The 13,879-nt window shown below is 44.8% G+C and overlaps 1 protein-coding gene across 2 annotated transcripts in view; it reads left to right on the plus strand.

Moving 5' to 3' along the window:
- The window catches only part of OTOP1 (otopetrin 1), a 48,045-nt gene extending 45,145 nt beyond the window's left edge, over nt 1-2,900 (plus strand). For both annotated transcript variants that reach the window (XM_027545033.1, XM_027545032.1), the window contains exon 6: nt 1,322-2,900. In XM_027545033.1, the coding sequence (XP_027400834.1) occupies nt 1,322-1,492 (171 nt within the window). In that variant the 3' untranslated portion in view covers nt 1,493-2,900. The remainder of the gene's footprint in view (nt 1-1,321) is intronic.
- The last annotated feature ends 10,979 nt before the right edge of the window (nt 2,901-13,879 follow it).

Consider the following 13,879-nt stretch of genomic DNA (forward strand, 5'->3'; position numbering starts at 1 on the left):
CTCAGTAGTGACATCCCATGACTGGTGTCATATTCTTTTGGATGAGTCCAACTCACAGCTTTGGAGGGGGCTCCACGGAACATGAATCCCAGGAGGTGGGACCTTTGCAGGGGGTCACCTGAGAGGCTGCCTGCCACAGTGTGGGGATGGAGGAAGTTGCAGAAGTGTCGGTGTGAGAGAGAAGCAGGTCTAGGAGCCTGAGAATTTAAGGGGAGGTGGAGGAGAAGCTGGAACAGGAAGGCTGAGAAGGGGGAACCAAGGTATAGGTTCCATGAGCAACAAATATAACAGGTTATTGCTCTATGTTTTGCAGATTTAGGTGCCATCTTATTCTCATCTGAGCCCCCTGATACAGGTGTTAGTATACCCATTTTACAGATGAGGAAACCAAGGCTTGGAGAGGTTAAATCATAGTCTGTATGTGGCAGAAACCCACGGCTGGCTCCAAGGCAGTGCTTCTCCCCCTGGTCAGGAGGATGTGGGCAGGGCCTAGGCTGTCTTTCTAAGCCAAGGACAAGCCAGAAAAAAAGACCATCAGCCCAGACCTGTGGGCCCAGGATCTGCAAGCACCAACGGTGATATGTACAGATGGGTGTGGAAAAATAGGGAGCACCACTGTGGGAAAACACGGTGGGGCTGTGGGGAGACAGAGGAAGTTCCTGCCTGACAGGTTAGATCGAGGAGGGCTTCCTGCAAGGGGAGGTGTCTCCAGACTTGGAAGAAGGTAGGACTTAGCAGAAGAAGGAGTCCCTGATAGAGGAAGAGGCAGGAGCAAAGCCCTGAAGACTGGGGAAAAAAAGGCATATTTGGGGGCTGTGCACAGTCTGGTGGGGCAGAATGAAATGAGTGATAAAGGACGTGAAGACGTGGACAGGTGTCTAGTTATTGAGGAGATTTGGACTTTCTCCTGAAGGCATACGGAGCCTTGGTGAGTGACCCGCAGAGGAGTGACAAGGTCAGATGTGTGCTTTATAAAGATCATCCCTGCAGACACATTGTGGGGGTCGCAGGGAGATGGATTGAAGGTGCCCCCTGGAGTGGGGGGTCTTGGGAGGCTTTGCAGCAGTCCAGGTGGGGAGACCAAGGACCAGGGACTAGACCAAGGTGAGGGCTATGAGGATGGAGAGAAGCAGGTGAGTTTGAAGAGTGTTCATGCAGAATTGGGGCTCAATGCACTGGCAGGCTGCATGGAGATGGGAGACAATGGGTGGGGGCTGTTTGGCTCTGTCGTGTGTGATTCGGTTTCCCTGAGTCCAGGTCAGCACCAGGGTTCGTGTGGGACCCCTGGCAGCCTCTGGGACCGTCTCCTCTTCTCTTGCAGCTCTGGATCCCTCCCGCCTTTGGCTGCCGCCCTGAGTATGACAATGGATTGGAGGAAATTGTCTTTGGCTTTGAACCCTGGATAATTGTGGTCAACCTGGCCATGCCCTTTTCTATTTTCTACCGAATGCACGCAGCTGCCTCCCTTTTCGAGGTCTATTGTAAGATATAATCTGTGTCCACATCAGAGACGGAGGGGAGCGCTAACAAGAGAATTAGGTGGAGCCACCTGGGAATGGCAAGGTCGGGCAAATATTGCCTTACAGATGAGAGAAGGGCCCCTTTTGTCTGTGATAATTGCTTTTCCCATGAGCTGGAATTGCCCGTCACCCTGGATGAGTGTAAACGAGTTAGATCAAAATCGATGAGGTGGCTGAAATCTGCCCTTGGTTAGTTAATTCTAATCAAACCCAAATTTGATCTCCTTCAAAATGAGATCCTTTGTTTCCAAAGAATGTGGTTGCAGGTTGAAAAAATATATATCCAGTTTGTTTTTCATTAAAATTGCTTTCTGTTATCGTGTTACAATATACAGTCTTTTTCTGACCATCTGGATAGTCTAATCACCCTTAAATTTTACCCTTCTCAGAACTGTGAATGCAGCTACAATTCCACTTATTTTATATTGTACTTTTGAAGATTTTTAATTTTTAAATATTTTATGTCTAATTTTTTGAACAAAGTTATTTTATCATCTGGATGGAAAACTGTGTATAAATCAATATAAAGACATATTTCTCACCTGAAAGTTTGGCACATTTTCATTGTAATTGTTCTGAAGTTTTTAAAAAAATACATCTTTACTGTCTTCCTCTCACTATAAAGATATATAGGCCTATTTTAGAAAATGTGGATATTTCAGAAGAATAGAGAGAGAAAAATCACCTAGGATGTTTAATTAATAATAATTTTTAAAATTGACAATCATTTTAAATGTTTAATTGACATTTTCCCCAGTTTTATTGAGATGTGATTGACATACAGTACTGTATTAAGGTATACATTAATTATTTGACTTACATACACTATAAAATGCTTATCACAATAAGTTTAGTGAACACCTGCCATCTCATGTAGATAGAAAATTAAAGACAAAGATCTTGACAGTCGTTTTTCTAACTTGATTGATGTGTTTCTTTTAGTTGTTTGAAAGCAAAGGATTCTTTTTATTGCTGTTTTGTTATACTTGCTAGTGATATGCAACATATTCAATTTTGTATGCGTTTCCCCTCACTTAACAATATGGCTTTAACCTTCTCCCCTCATTGTTATAAACTCTTTGTAAATATCATTTTCATGTTTTAGTCTATCAAGCACTGTAATTAATTTCATTTTCCTTACTATTGGTTTTAGAGTGTTTATAACTTTTTGTTTTTATAAGTGACTCTGCAAAAATCAACCATGTATGTAAAACAGTTTTTATATTTAGGATTGCTTCTTTAAGATTTTTTCTTAAAATCGAGATGCTTATCTAAAGGTTATAAATAGTTTAAAGCCTCTGAAGGAATAGTGACATTTGGGATGGATTTGTATATGCTTTTTCTTAAGTCTTTTAAAGTCATAATAAAATCAGTCTACTTACTGTAAATACTAATGTGAACATCTTTTCATCTGAGTTTTTTTTTTTTTTCTTTTTTGACAGCACAGAGTGTGGGACATTAAGAAACACTCAAATTTTTACATGACTGAAATACTTTATATTAATTTTAGAAAAAACGAAGTAATGGGCAGAGATACTAAAAAAACAAAGTAAAACATTATCTGTTATAATTTCCATCTACAGCGGTGATTCTCAACTGTGGATGATCTTGCCTTCCAAGGCAATTTGGGCAACGTCTAGAGACATTTTTGTTAACCACTAGGGGGCGTTATGTCTTCCTCTTTAGTATACTGGTGTGTACCCTGGCATGTCCCAGGTGGCTCAGTGGTAAAGAACCCACCTGCCAATGCAAGAGATGTAAGCAACTTGGGTTCAATCCCTGGGTTGGGCAGATCCCCTGGAGGAGAGCTCCAGTATTCTTCAACCCACTCCAGTATTCTTGTCTAGGAAATCGCATGGACAGAGGAGCCTGGTGGGATACAGTCCATGGCGTCGCAAAGGAGCCAGACACGATTTAGCAACTGAGCAACAACAAAGTCAGATAAACAGCATAAGTGACTAGGGGACGTCTTGAGTGGTAAATTTCTAGTGCTACAGAAATTATAAAACCGACTCAAGCAGAGAAATGTCTAGATATTCTATTTCAATCTCAAGAGACTGGTGCGGGAGACAAACTTGTGAACAAAGAGCCACAGCATAAACGGTACTTCTCGTTCTGCACTTGCTTTTGCATTCAGCAACAGGGGGCGTTACTGGCAACTCATGGGTAGAGGCCGGGAAAGAGGTTCGCACCCGACTGCCTCCATCACAAAGAATTGTCTGGCTCCAATTGTTAATAGTCCCTGGGTTGAGAATTTGCGATCTAGAGGTAATTGCTGTTAATTTTTGGTACCTGGGTACCCATTATTGCACATAGACTCACATATGCACTCACACAAGTGCAAACAGTACTGTTTTTATACGTGTTGTATTTGCATGTGACTTGCTTTTTAAATCTTAAGACACCAGGGTATTTCAGGGTTCCCATGGCACATATTCTCACACGGTTGAGTGCATTAGAGTCATTTAGGGCATCTATTAGGAATCCTGCCTCCTCAGTGAAAGGTCAGCTTCCACTGGGCTGGGGTTCGGTCCTGGATGCTTAAATAAACATCTCAGGTGATGCCGATCATTTTCCAGAAGCATCTTAGGAGCCCATGGACCTCACATAGACACTCCTGAAGGGCATTCCTAGACACTGTGTTCTCTTCTGTAACATAACTTTAGACAGCTTCAAAGTACATTCCTTGGAGGGCTGTGCCATAGCTGATTTAGTCAAACCCTGATGTTGGACACTTAGAGACATTTATGTGGTTTGCTTGCTTGTTTCTTTGCTTTTATAAATGACACCTTGGCAAGCATCTTCTCCTGAGTCTCTGGGCATATTGGTAAATGATCCTATGTGAGATGACCCTATGTGGATGCTGGTTTCTCCAAGGGATCCCATTTCGGTTGACATTGATTTCTCCCTGTTCTATCAGTATCCACCAGTACAGCCCTAGGGCCCCAGCCTGTGGGTTTTAAGCCCTGCCAAGAGATACAGGGAATCACAGTAGTGCTGGGAACAACTGGTCCAGGCTTGGTGGTTTTGAGGTAGACACAGAATACTATTAGTTCAGCTCAGTTCAGTTCAGTTGCTCAGTCGTGTCCGACTGTTTGCGACCCCATGGATTGTAGCACACCAGGCCTCACTGTCCATCACCAACTTCCGGAGTTTACTCAAACTCATGTCCATTGAGTCGGTGATGCCATCCAGCCATCTCATCCTCTGTCATCCCCTTCTCCTCCCGCCTTCAATCTTTCCCAGCATCAGGGTCTTTTCCAATGAGTCAATTCTTCGCATCAGGTGGCTAAAGTATTGGAGTTTCAGCTTCAGCATCAGTCCTTCAAATGAATATTCAGGACTGATTTCCTTTAGGATGGAGTGGTTGGATCTCCTTGCTGTCCAAGGGACTCTCAAGAGTCTTTTCCAACACCACAGTTCAAAAGTATCAGTTCTTCAGCACTCAGCTTTCTTTATGGTCCATCTCTCACATCCATACATGACTACTGGAAAAACCATAGCTTTGACAACACAGACCTTGTTGGCAAAGTAACGTCTCTGATTTTAATACGCTGTCTAGGTTGGTCATAACTTTCCTTCCAAGGAGCAAGCATCTTTTAATTTTATGGCTGCAGTCACCATCGGCAAAGATTTTGGAGCCAAGAAAATAAAGTCTGTCACTGTTTCCATTGTTTCCCCATCTATTTGCCATAAAGTGATGGGATTCGATACCATGATTTTAGTTTTCTGAAAAGCCAGCTTTTTCACCCTCCTCTTTCACCTTCATCAAGATGCTCTTTAGTTCCTCTTCACTTTCTGCCATAAGACTGCTGTCATCTGCATATCTGAGGTTATTGATATTTCTCTCGGCAATCTTGATTCCAGCTTGTGTTTCTTCCAGTCCAACGTTTCTCATGATGTACTCTGCATAGAAGTTAAATAAGCAGGGTGACAATATACAGCCTTGACATACTCCTCTCCCGATTTGGAACCAGTCTGTTGCTCCGTGTCCAGTTCTAACCGCTGCTTCCTGATCTGCATACAGATTTCTCAAGAGGCAGGTCAAGTGGTCTGGTATTCCCGTCTCTTTCAAAATTTTCCACAGTTTGTTGTAATCCACACAGTCGAAGTCTTTAGCATAGTTAATAAAGCAGAAGTAGATGTTTTTCTGGAACGCTCCTGCTTTTTCGATGATCCAACGGATGTTGGCAATTTGATCTCTGGTTCCCCTGCCTTTTGTAAATCCAGCTCAAACATCTGGAAGTTCACAGTTCATGTACTGCTGGGGTCCAGCCCCGGCTGATCCAGGGTATTCGAAGGAGAGACGGCGTCGGCAGGGATCAGGAAACAACTGCTTAATTAAACTTTAATTAAGGATATAAAGAGTGGTGAAATAAGGATAGCTCAGCGAAGAAATTCAGTGAAGAAAAGAGGCTGAATAAAATTCCAAAGCAGGGAATTAACGTCATCTATGAAGGCCGCAGGCGTCCTGCCGTTCTCCCAAAGGAGAGGAGACGCTAAGGCCTCCCCGGTCAGATCTTAGAAGCCCAGGCAAAATTAGTAGGCTTGATGAGCTTCCCCGCCTCAGAGGAAAAATTCAGCCAGAAGGAGAAAGAAAGAATGACATGGGGAGACCAAGTTTTGGTGAACAAGGCCCGCACTTTATTTTCCAAAGTAGTTTTTATACCGTAAGTTGTGCATAGAGGATAATGGGGGAAGGGGTAGAGTCATGTAAGGAGAGCAGTTCCTGATCCTAATCGAAGCCAGGCTTTCAAACTTATCATATGCAAAAGTTTAGGTGATTTACATCATCTTCTGGCCAGGAGGCCTGTTAACATTTTAAGAAACTTATTTTTCTCTAAAGGTGATTATTCTAAAGTCAGGCGCCAGCCTCCAAAAAGCATTGGATAAAGTTGCATTCCTATAGGGCAAAGGTGAGGTGGGCTCAATCAAGAAAAGAATTAAGGGTCCAAGGTTACAAACATTGAGGCTACTACTTACATTTCTATACACCCATTATATCAATCAATACACTGCCAAGGACACAGTAGGTAAGGGATATGGAGACTTAGCAGCAAACATTGGCCCAACAAGTGAAAAACCTTTCACCAATACAATTTCTAATCAATCTTTTAACTACTCAAAGGAATCTGTGTTTAGACAGTTTAGAACATCTCCTGCCTCTCACAGTTGGGAGGCTCCGAACAATCACACGTGGCTGGAAAAACCTATTTAGGCAGGCTAGAGGATTTCCAAAGAAGTTTGTAGGTTGAAACACTGTCACACCCAGGAATTATTAACTGGAGCTGTAAGCTAACTCTTTTTTCAGAGAGAGGTAGTGGGGGACAGCCCCCCGTAAAGTCTAAAGTCAGAGGTGTAGGTGAAAGCACAAAGCAGAAAGTAGGCAGACTCTGGTTTTGGGGGTAGATGCTCGAGAATTTCCAGGGAGACTCCTGAGGCTCGATCCCGCCTTTGCATATGCCAAGCCTCCTTCCTCATGACCTTTGCCACAGGCGGAGCTCGCTCCCAGCAATGTACTGTTGAACACTGACTTGGAGAATTTTGAGCATTACTTTACTAGTGTGTGAGATGAGTGCAATTGTGTGGTAGTTTGAGCATTCTTTGGCATTGCCTTTCTTTGGGATTGGAATGAAAACTGACCTTTTTCAGTCCTGAGGCCACTGCTGAGTTTTCCAAATTTGCTGACACATTGAGTGCAGCACTTTCACAGCATCATCTTTCAGGATTTGAAATAGCTCAACTGGAATTCCATCCCCTCCACTAGCTTTGTACCTAGTGATGCTTCCTAAGGCCCACTTGACTTCACATTCCAGAATGTCTGGCTCTAGGTGAGTGATCACACCATTGTGATTATCTGGGTAATGATGATTTTTTTGTAAAATTCTTCTGTGTATGCTTGCCACCTCTTCTTAATGTCTTTTGCTTCTGTTAGGTCCATATAATCTGTCCTTTATTGAGCCCATCTTTGAATGAAATATTCCCTTGGTATCTCTAATTTTCTTGAAGAGATCTCTAGTCTTTCCCATTCTATTGTTTTCCTCTATTTCTTTGCACTGATCACTGAGGAAGGCTTTCTTATCTCTTTGCTGTTCTTTGGAACTCTGCATTCAGATGAGTATATCTTTCCTTTTGTCCTTTGCCTTTTGCTTCTCTTCTATTCACAGCTATTTGTAAGGCATCCTCAGACAGCCATTTTGCCTTTTTGCATTTCTTATTCTTGGATCTTGATCTTGGTCTTGATCCCTGCCTCCTGTACAATATCATGAACCTCAGTCCATAGTTCTTCAGGCACTCTGTCTATCAGATCTAATCCCTTGAATCTATGTCACTTCCACTGTATAATCGTAAGGGATTTGGTTTAGGTCATACCTGAATGGTCTAGTGGCTTTCCCTACTTTCTTCAATTTAAGTCTGAATTTGGCAATAAGGAGTTCATGATCTGAGCCACAGTCAGCCCCTAGTCTTGTTTTTGCTCACTGTATAGAGCTTCTCCATCTTTGGCTGAAAAGAATATAATCAAACTGATTTTGGTGTTGACCATCTGATGATGTCCATGTGTAGGGTCTTCTCTTATGTTGTTGGAAGAGGGTGTTTGCTATGACCAGTGTGTTCTCTTGACAAAACTCTATTAGCCTTTGCCCTGCTTCATTCTGTACTCCAAGGCCAAATTTGCCTGTTACTCCAGGTGTTTCCTGACTTCCTACTTTTGCATTCCAGTTCCCTATAGTGAAAAGGATATCTTTTTTGGGTGTTAGTTCTAGAAGGTCTTGTAGGTCTTCGTAGAACCGTTCAACTTCAGCTTCTTCAGCATTACTGGTTGGGGCATAGTCTTGGATTACTGTGATACTGAGTGGTTTGCCTTTGAAATGAACAGAGTTTATTCTGTCATTTTTGAGATTGCATCCAAGTACTGCATTTTGGACTCTTCTGTTGACTATGATGGCTACTCCATTTCTTCTAAGGGATTCTTGCCCACAGTAGCAGATATAACGGTCATCTGAATTAAATTCACCCATTCCAGTCCAGATTAGTTTGCTGATTCCTAAAATATTGATGTTCACTCTTGCCATCTCCTGTTTGACCACTTCCAATTTGCTTTGATTCATGGGCCTAACATTCCAGTTTCCTATGCAATATTGCTCTTTACAGCATCGGACCTTGCTTCCATCACCAGTCACATCCACAACTGGGTGTTGTTGTTTTTTTTTTTTTTTTTTGCTTTGGCTCCATCTCTTCATTTTTTTCTGGAGTTATTTCTCCACTGATCTCCAGTAGCATATTGGGCACCTATTGACCTGGAGAGTTCATCTTTCAGTGTTCTATCTTTTTGCCTTTTCATACTGTTCATGGGGTTCTCAAGGCAAGAATACTGAAGTGGTTTGCCATTCTCTTCTCTAGAGGACCACATTTTGTCAGATCTCTCCACCATGACCCGTCTGTCTTGGGTGGCCCTACATGGCATGGCCCATAGTTTCCTTGAGTTAGACAAGACTGTGGCCCATTGATTAGATGGGTTAGTCTTCTATGATTGTGGTTTTCAGTCTGTATGTCCTCTGATGGAGAAGGATAAGAGGCTTATGGAAGCTTCCTGATGGGAGAGACTGACTGAGGGGGAAACTGGGTCTTGTTCTGATGGGCAGGGCCATGCTCAGTAAATCTTTAATCCAATTTTCTGTTGATGGGTGGAGCTGTGTACCTGTCCTGTTATTTACCTGGGGCCAAACTATGGTGGAGGTGATGAAGATAAAGGTGACCTCCTTCAAAGCACCTCTTCTGAGCACCATTAGAGCTCAGAAAAGTCAGCACAGTCTTCTGGGGCTCAGGGCATTTGGGAGTGTTCTTAAAAAATGGGTCATCTCTTTCCCCTAAACAGGAAGAGCCCACAGCATCAGGGGTGGCTATTCTAGCCAGGCAGCTTCAACCCATGAGTAGTCAAGCATCCTGACTCAACCAGCTTAGGCACCAAGGAAAATTCATTACCTTGATATTAATGCAATTTCCAGAATAGGAAGCAGAGTGTGCAGTTAACAAGTGTCCAAATCTCAGGGCTAGAATGAGAACAATACAAATTAAAATAATAATGAGATAGCATTTCCCATTCATCAGATTGGCAAAGGTTGTCAGCAAGAGGTGAAAGAAAGGGAACTCACGGACATGGGTGGTAGGAGAGCAAATTGGTAACACCAGACTGAAGAACAATTGGTAATGTTGATTAGGGCTGAAGGTGCACATTCCTTGAGATCTATCAATACCACTCCTCTGTGGGTATGTACCCCAGAGGTACCCTCACTCACATGTATTCGTCACACATAGGAGATGTGTTCAGAAATGTCCACAGCAATAGCCCTTGTCATTGGGAAAAACTGAAAACAGCCTAAGTGGCCATCGGTTAGGAGTATGAATAAATAAATTATGGATTAATCCAGCAATGGAATATTATACAGGAGTGAAAAATGAATGAGCCAGAATGTGTATCAACCTTGTCAAGGTCACCACTGTGTGGTCTCCTTGGCAGCAGGTAGATCCCAGACGTGGGGTAGCTCAATGCCATCAGCTTGTAAACATCACCCAGCTCGCTCCCCAGGGATGATTCCATGTCCATCAGAAACCTGAGATGGGTTTGTTTTCCCACGTGGTTCTTTACTGTGAGGACTGATGTCTTGGGCAGTCAAGTTACCAGAAAAACCTCTTACTCACCTGTTCTCACTTGTTGCAACCAGACTGGGGAGGAGCCTGTGCATTTGGCAGCTTGAGCTCATCCATCAAGTGACGATTTGAACGTGTGATTTTTGGGTATCACAGCTGTTGGTAAGGCCAAGTGGGAGAGCAAAAACTTTGGAGTTGGACTCCCAGGATCACAACTAGCCCTGTGGCACGTGGGTGTGCCTTACAAAAGACATCGCTTCCACCAGCATCTGTCTAGACGTCTGTATCTGGAGGTCACATTAGCCTCTTATATCTCCCCAGGGTGAATATCATCATGAAGTCCAGCTGGAATAATTACTACTCGAGCGTCCCTAACTGTATAACCATTCAAGTTTACCAAACACCTCCAGGGTCTGCCTACGAAGTCTCAGAAGCTCCCTAACCTCGCTGGATAAGAATTCCTACTCTATTAGAAAGGAGGGAACCTTTGATCACAGCTGCATCATGAGGAAGTTGTAGCATCAGGATCAATAAACCTTTTTAAAAAACCCTGTTGCATTTCCCTCTCTATTAGACATATCATCTCACGAAGAAATGCAATTCAGTGAATATAACCATGAAACAATTGCTTGGGGATGTGTGTACAGACTGCTACATTCACGGAAGAATGTCTCCCTTTTCGCCCAGTTGTAAATTGCTACAGTTCAGTTCAGTCGCTCAGTCATGTCTGACTCTGCGACCGCATGGACTGCAGCACGCCAGGCCTCCCTGTCCATCACCAACTCCTGGGGTTTAATCAAACTTATGTCCATTGAGTTGGTGATGCCATCCAACCATCTCATCCTCCGTTGTCCCCTTCTCCTCCTGCCTTTTATCTTTCCCAGCATCAGGGTCTTTTCCAATGAGTCAGTTCTTCGAATCAGGTGGCCAAAGTATTGGAGTTTCAGCTTCAGCATCAGTCCTTCCAATGAACATTCAGGACTGATTTCCTTTAGGATGGACTGGTTGATCTCCTTGCAGTCCAAGGAACTCTCAAGAGTCTTCTCCAACACCACAGTTCAAAAGCATCCATTCTTGGGCGCTCAGCTTTCTTTATAGTCCACCTCTCACATCACATGACTACTGGAAAAACCATAGCTTTGACGAGACTGACCTTTGTTGGCAAAGTAATGTCTCTGCTTTTTAATATGTTGTCTAGTTTGGTCACAAGTTCAAACGGTGAAGCGGTGAAGGGGACGCTGCTGGAAACAGCTGGTTCTTCAGTGGGATTGTGGACGTTGCCATAGAAGAGCACGGCCAGCAGGGGGCGCTGGTGCCTTTTCTTCTGAGTTCACTTGCACTTTGAAGCCAAAGTGAGGGGGTGGGACCAGCCTCTAGGGTAACAGGTGCCCTGATTGGACTCTGTCCACGGCTCTGGGTTCCCGCGATGTGTCAGAGGTGGCTGTCAGCGTCCCGGGGGAGGACCGGGAAGATTTTGAGTTTGAGGGAAGCTGAGAGAGCTATTTAGTTTTAAGAAGGATGCTTCCCCCATGTGCCCCCACCACCTCTCACTCCTCGGGGCGGGGGTGGGGCATCCTTGATCCATCGAGAGGTCTGGAGGATCAGGGTGTTTTGCTGCGGATTCCCACAAGAGGAGAGTCCCCAGCATGAGGCTGGGGTGGGACCTGTCAGGGCAGCTGGTGGGGAGGGTGCTCTTGTGGTCTAATGAGCAGACCCCAAGCGAACGCTGGGGAAGGGCAGGAGAAGCGTGAATGTAGTGTGTTGATGCTCAAAGGGGTGGTACTTCTGGTGTGCTGTTTCCTCTGCCCTAATAACATATGAAGCACCACGGGGAATAGGCACTTAAGTTGTCTAAAAAAAAAGTAGATCAAATTAAGTCACCCGCTAAAACCCTTCGGTGGCTTCCGGTTGCTTTTAAAAGAAAGTACTGCAGGAGACCTGGGTTCGATCCCTGGATCGGGAAGATCCCCTGGAGAAGGGAATGGCAGCTCACTCCAGTATTCTTGCCTGGAGAATCCCATGGACAGAGGAACCTGGCGGGCTACAGTCCACAGGGCTGCAGAGAGTCGGACATGATTGGGTAACTTTCACTTTTCACAAACTCCTAACGGTGGTCTGTTGGGGTCTTCAGGATCTGGCCTCTGCGGCTCCAGCCTCTTGTGCTGGTGCCTCCCTCTCCCCCAGGCACCCCTACCTGCACTTTATTTCTCTCTGCTTCCCTCCCCTCCCTTCCCCTCCCCTCCCTCCTTCCTTCTTTCGCTGTCTCTTCCCTTTCCACTGACATCAGTCTAAGTAGACTCGCTGTGAGCTTCACCTTGGCGCCCTTTGCCACTAGTTGCTAGCGGTCTCTCTTGGGAGGGCGGGGCTCTGCTTCTTTCTGCCCCAGGGCCTCACCACACGGGTTGCATGACCAGGTGTGCTGCCCTCGGGACTCCAGACTATTGCAGAACGTGAGCAGGCGCTCAATTCAGTTCAGTTCAGTCGCTCAGTCGTGTCCAGTTCTTTGCAACCCTATGGACTGCAGCTCGCCAGGCTTCCCTGTTCCTCATCAACTCCCGGAACTCACTCAAACTCCTGTCCATCCAGTAGGTGATGCCATCCAACCATTTCATCCTCTGTCGTCCCCTTCTCCTCCTGCCTTCAATCTTTCCCAGCATTAGGGTCTTTTCCAGTGAGTCAGTTCTTCCAGCAGGCGCTGGGAACTGTACAATTGGTGTGAGCTGTACAATTGGTAGAGCTGCTCTGCGCGCTTCTAGTCTACACCTCCGGGCCGTCGTTCACGTTTAAGGCACAAGAGGGCGCTTTAAGCCTGGTTGTTAATGCAGAGTGCAGGAGCCTGTCCATTAGGATGTGCCGCGCTCTGCCTGGTCTGGATCAGGAGCCAAGCAGGGGACCCAGCTCGAAGGAGGTCTCCAGGTGGGGTCTGCTCTCCCCCTCCGTAGGGAAAAACCAGCAGCCAATCGCTTCTTCACCCTGGGACAGGAAGTGATCCCACTGTCTCCCTGACAGCCACCAGGGCTGCCTACCTGTCTTGGCAATGTTTCTAGAACACTCACTTTTGGGTGGTTGGTCAAAATATAGTGAACCCCCTGCCCCTTTGCTGGGCATCAGTATGGAAGTGGGCATGTGAATAGCTCTAGACCATGTGTGGGTAACCTACACCTGTGAGCTAGAATGGTTTTCACATTTTTAAAAGATTTTTTAAAAAACAGTTTCAAAAATGAATTTGATGCAGAGACCATACATGATCCATAAAACCTGCCATATTTACTATCTGGATCTTTACAGAAAATGTTTGCTGACCCCTGGTCTTAACCATGAGAGGTAAGAGGCCTCTGCTGGATAGCCCTGGAAGGATTTATTTCCCTAATAAGAAAGAGATGAGGAGAAAGTCTGCCCCTTTTCCTGCCTAAATGTGACTGTAGGAGGAAGTCATCAAGCCTGGAGCTGTGGCAGCCAGTTTGTGACCATGAAGCAACAAGCCCAAGAAAGAGAGGCCAAGGTACAGAAGAAGGAGATGGAAGGAGGTTGGGTCCTTGCTGTACTCCTGTCTGATCCTGGAGCTGTCTTCCTCTGGACTCCTTGTTTTGATAGGAAATTTGAACTTTTTTTGACAATGGAAAATATTTATTGAAATATAGCTGATTCACAATGTTGTGTTAGTTTCAGATGTACAGCAAAGTGAATCAGTTATACAGATACCTAGATTC

Source organism: Bos indicus x Bos taurus, chromosome 6, assembly GCF_003369695.1.
Source record: "Bos indicus x Bos taurus breed Angus x Brahman F1 hybrid chromosome 6, Bos_hybrid_MaternalHap_v2.0, whole genome shotgun sequence".
Classification (NCBI taxonomy): domain Eukaryota; kingdom Metazoa; phylum Chordata; class Mammalia; order Artiodactyla; family Bovidae; genus Bos; species Bos indicus x Bos taurus.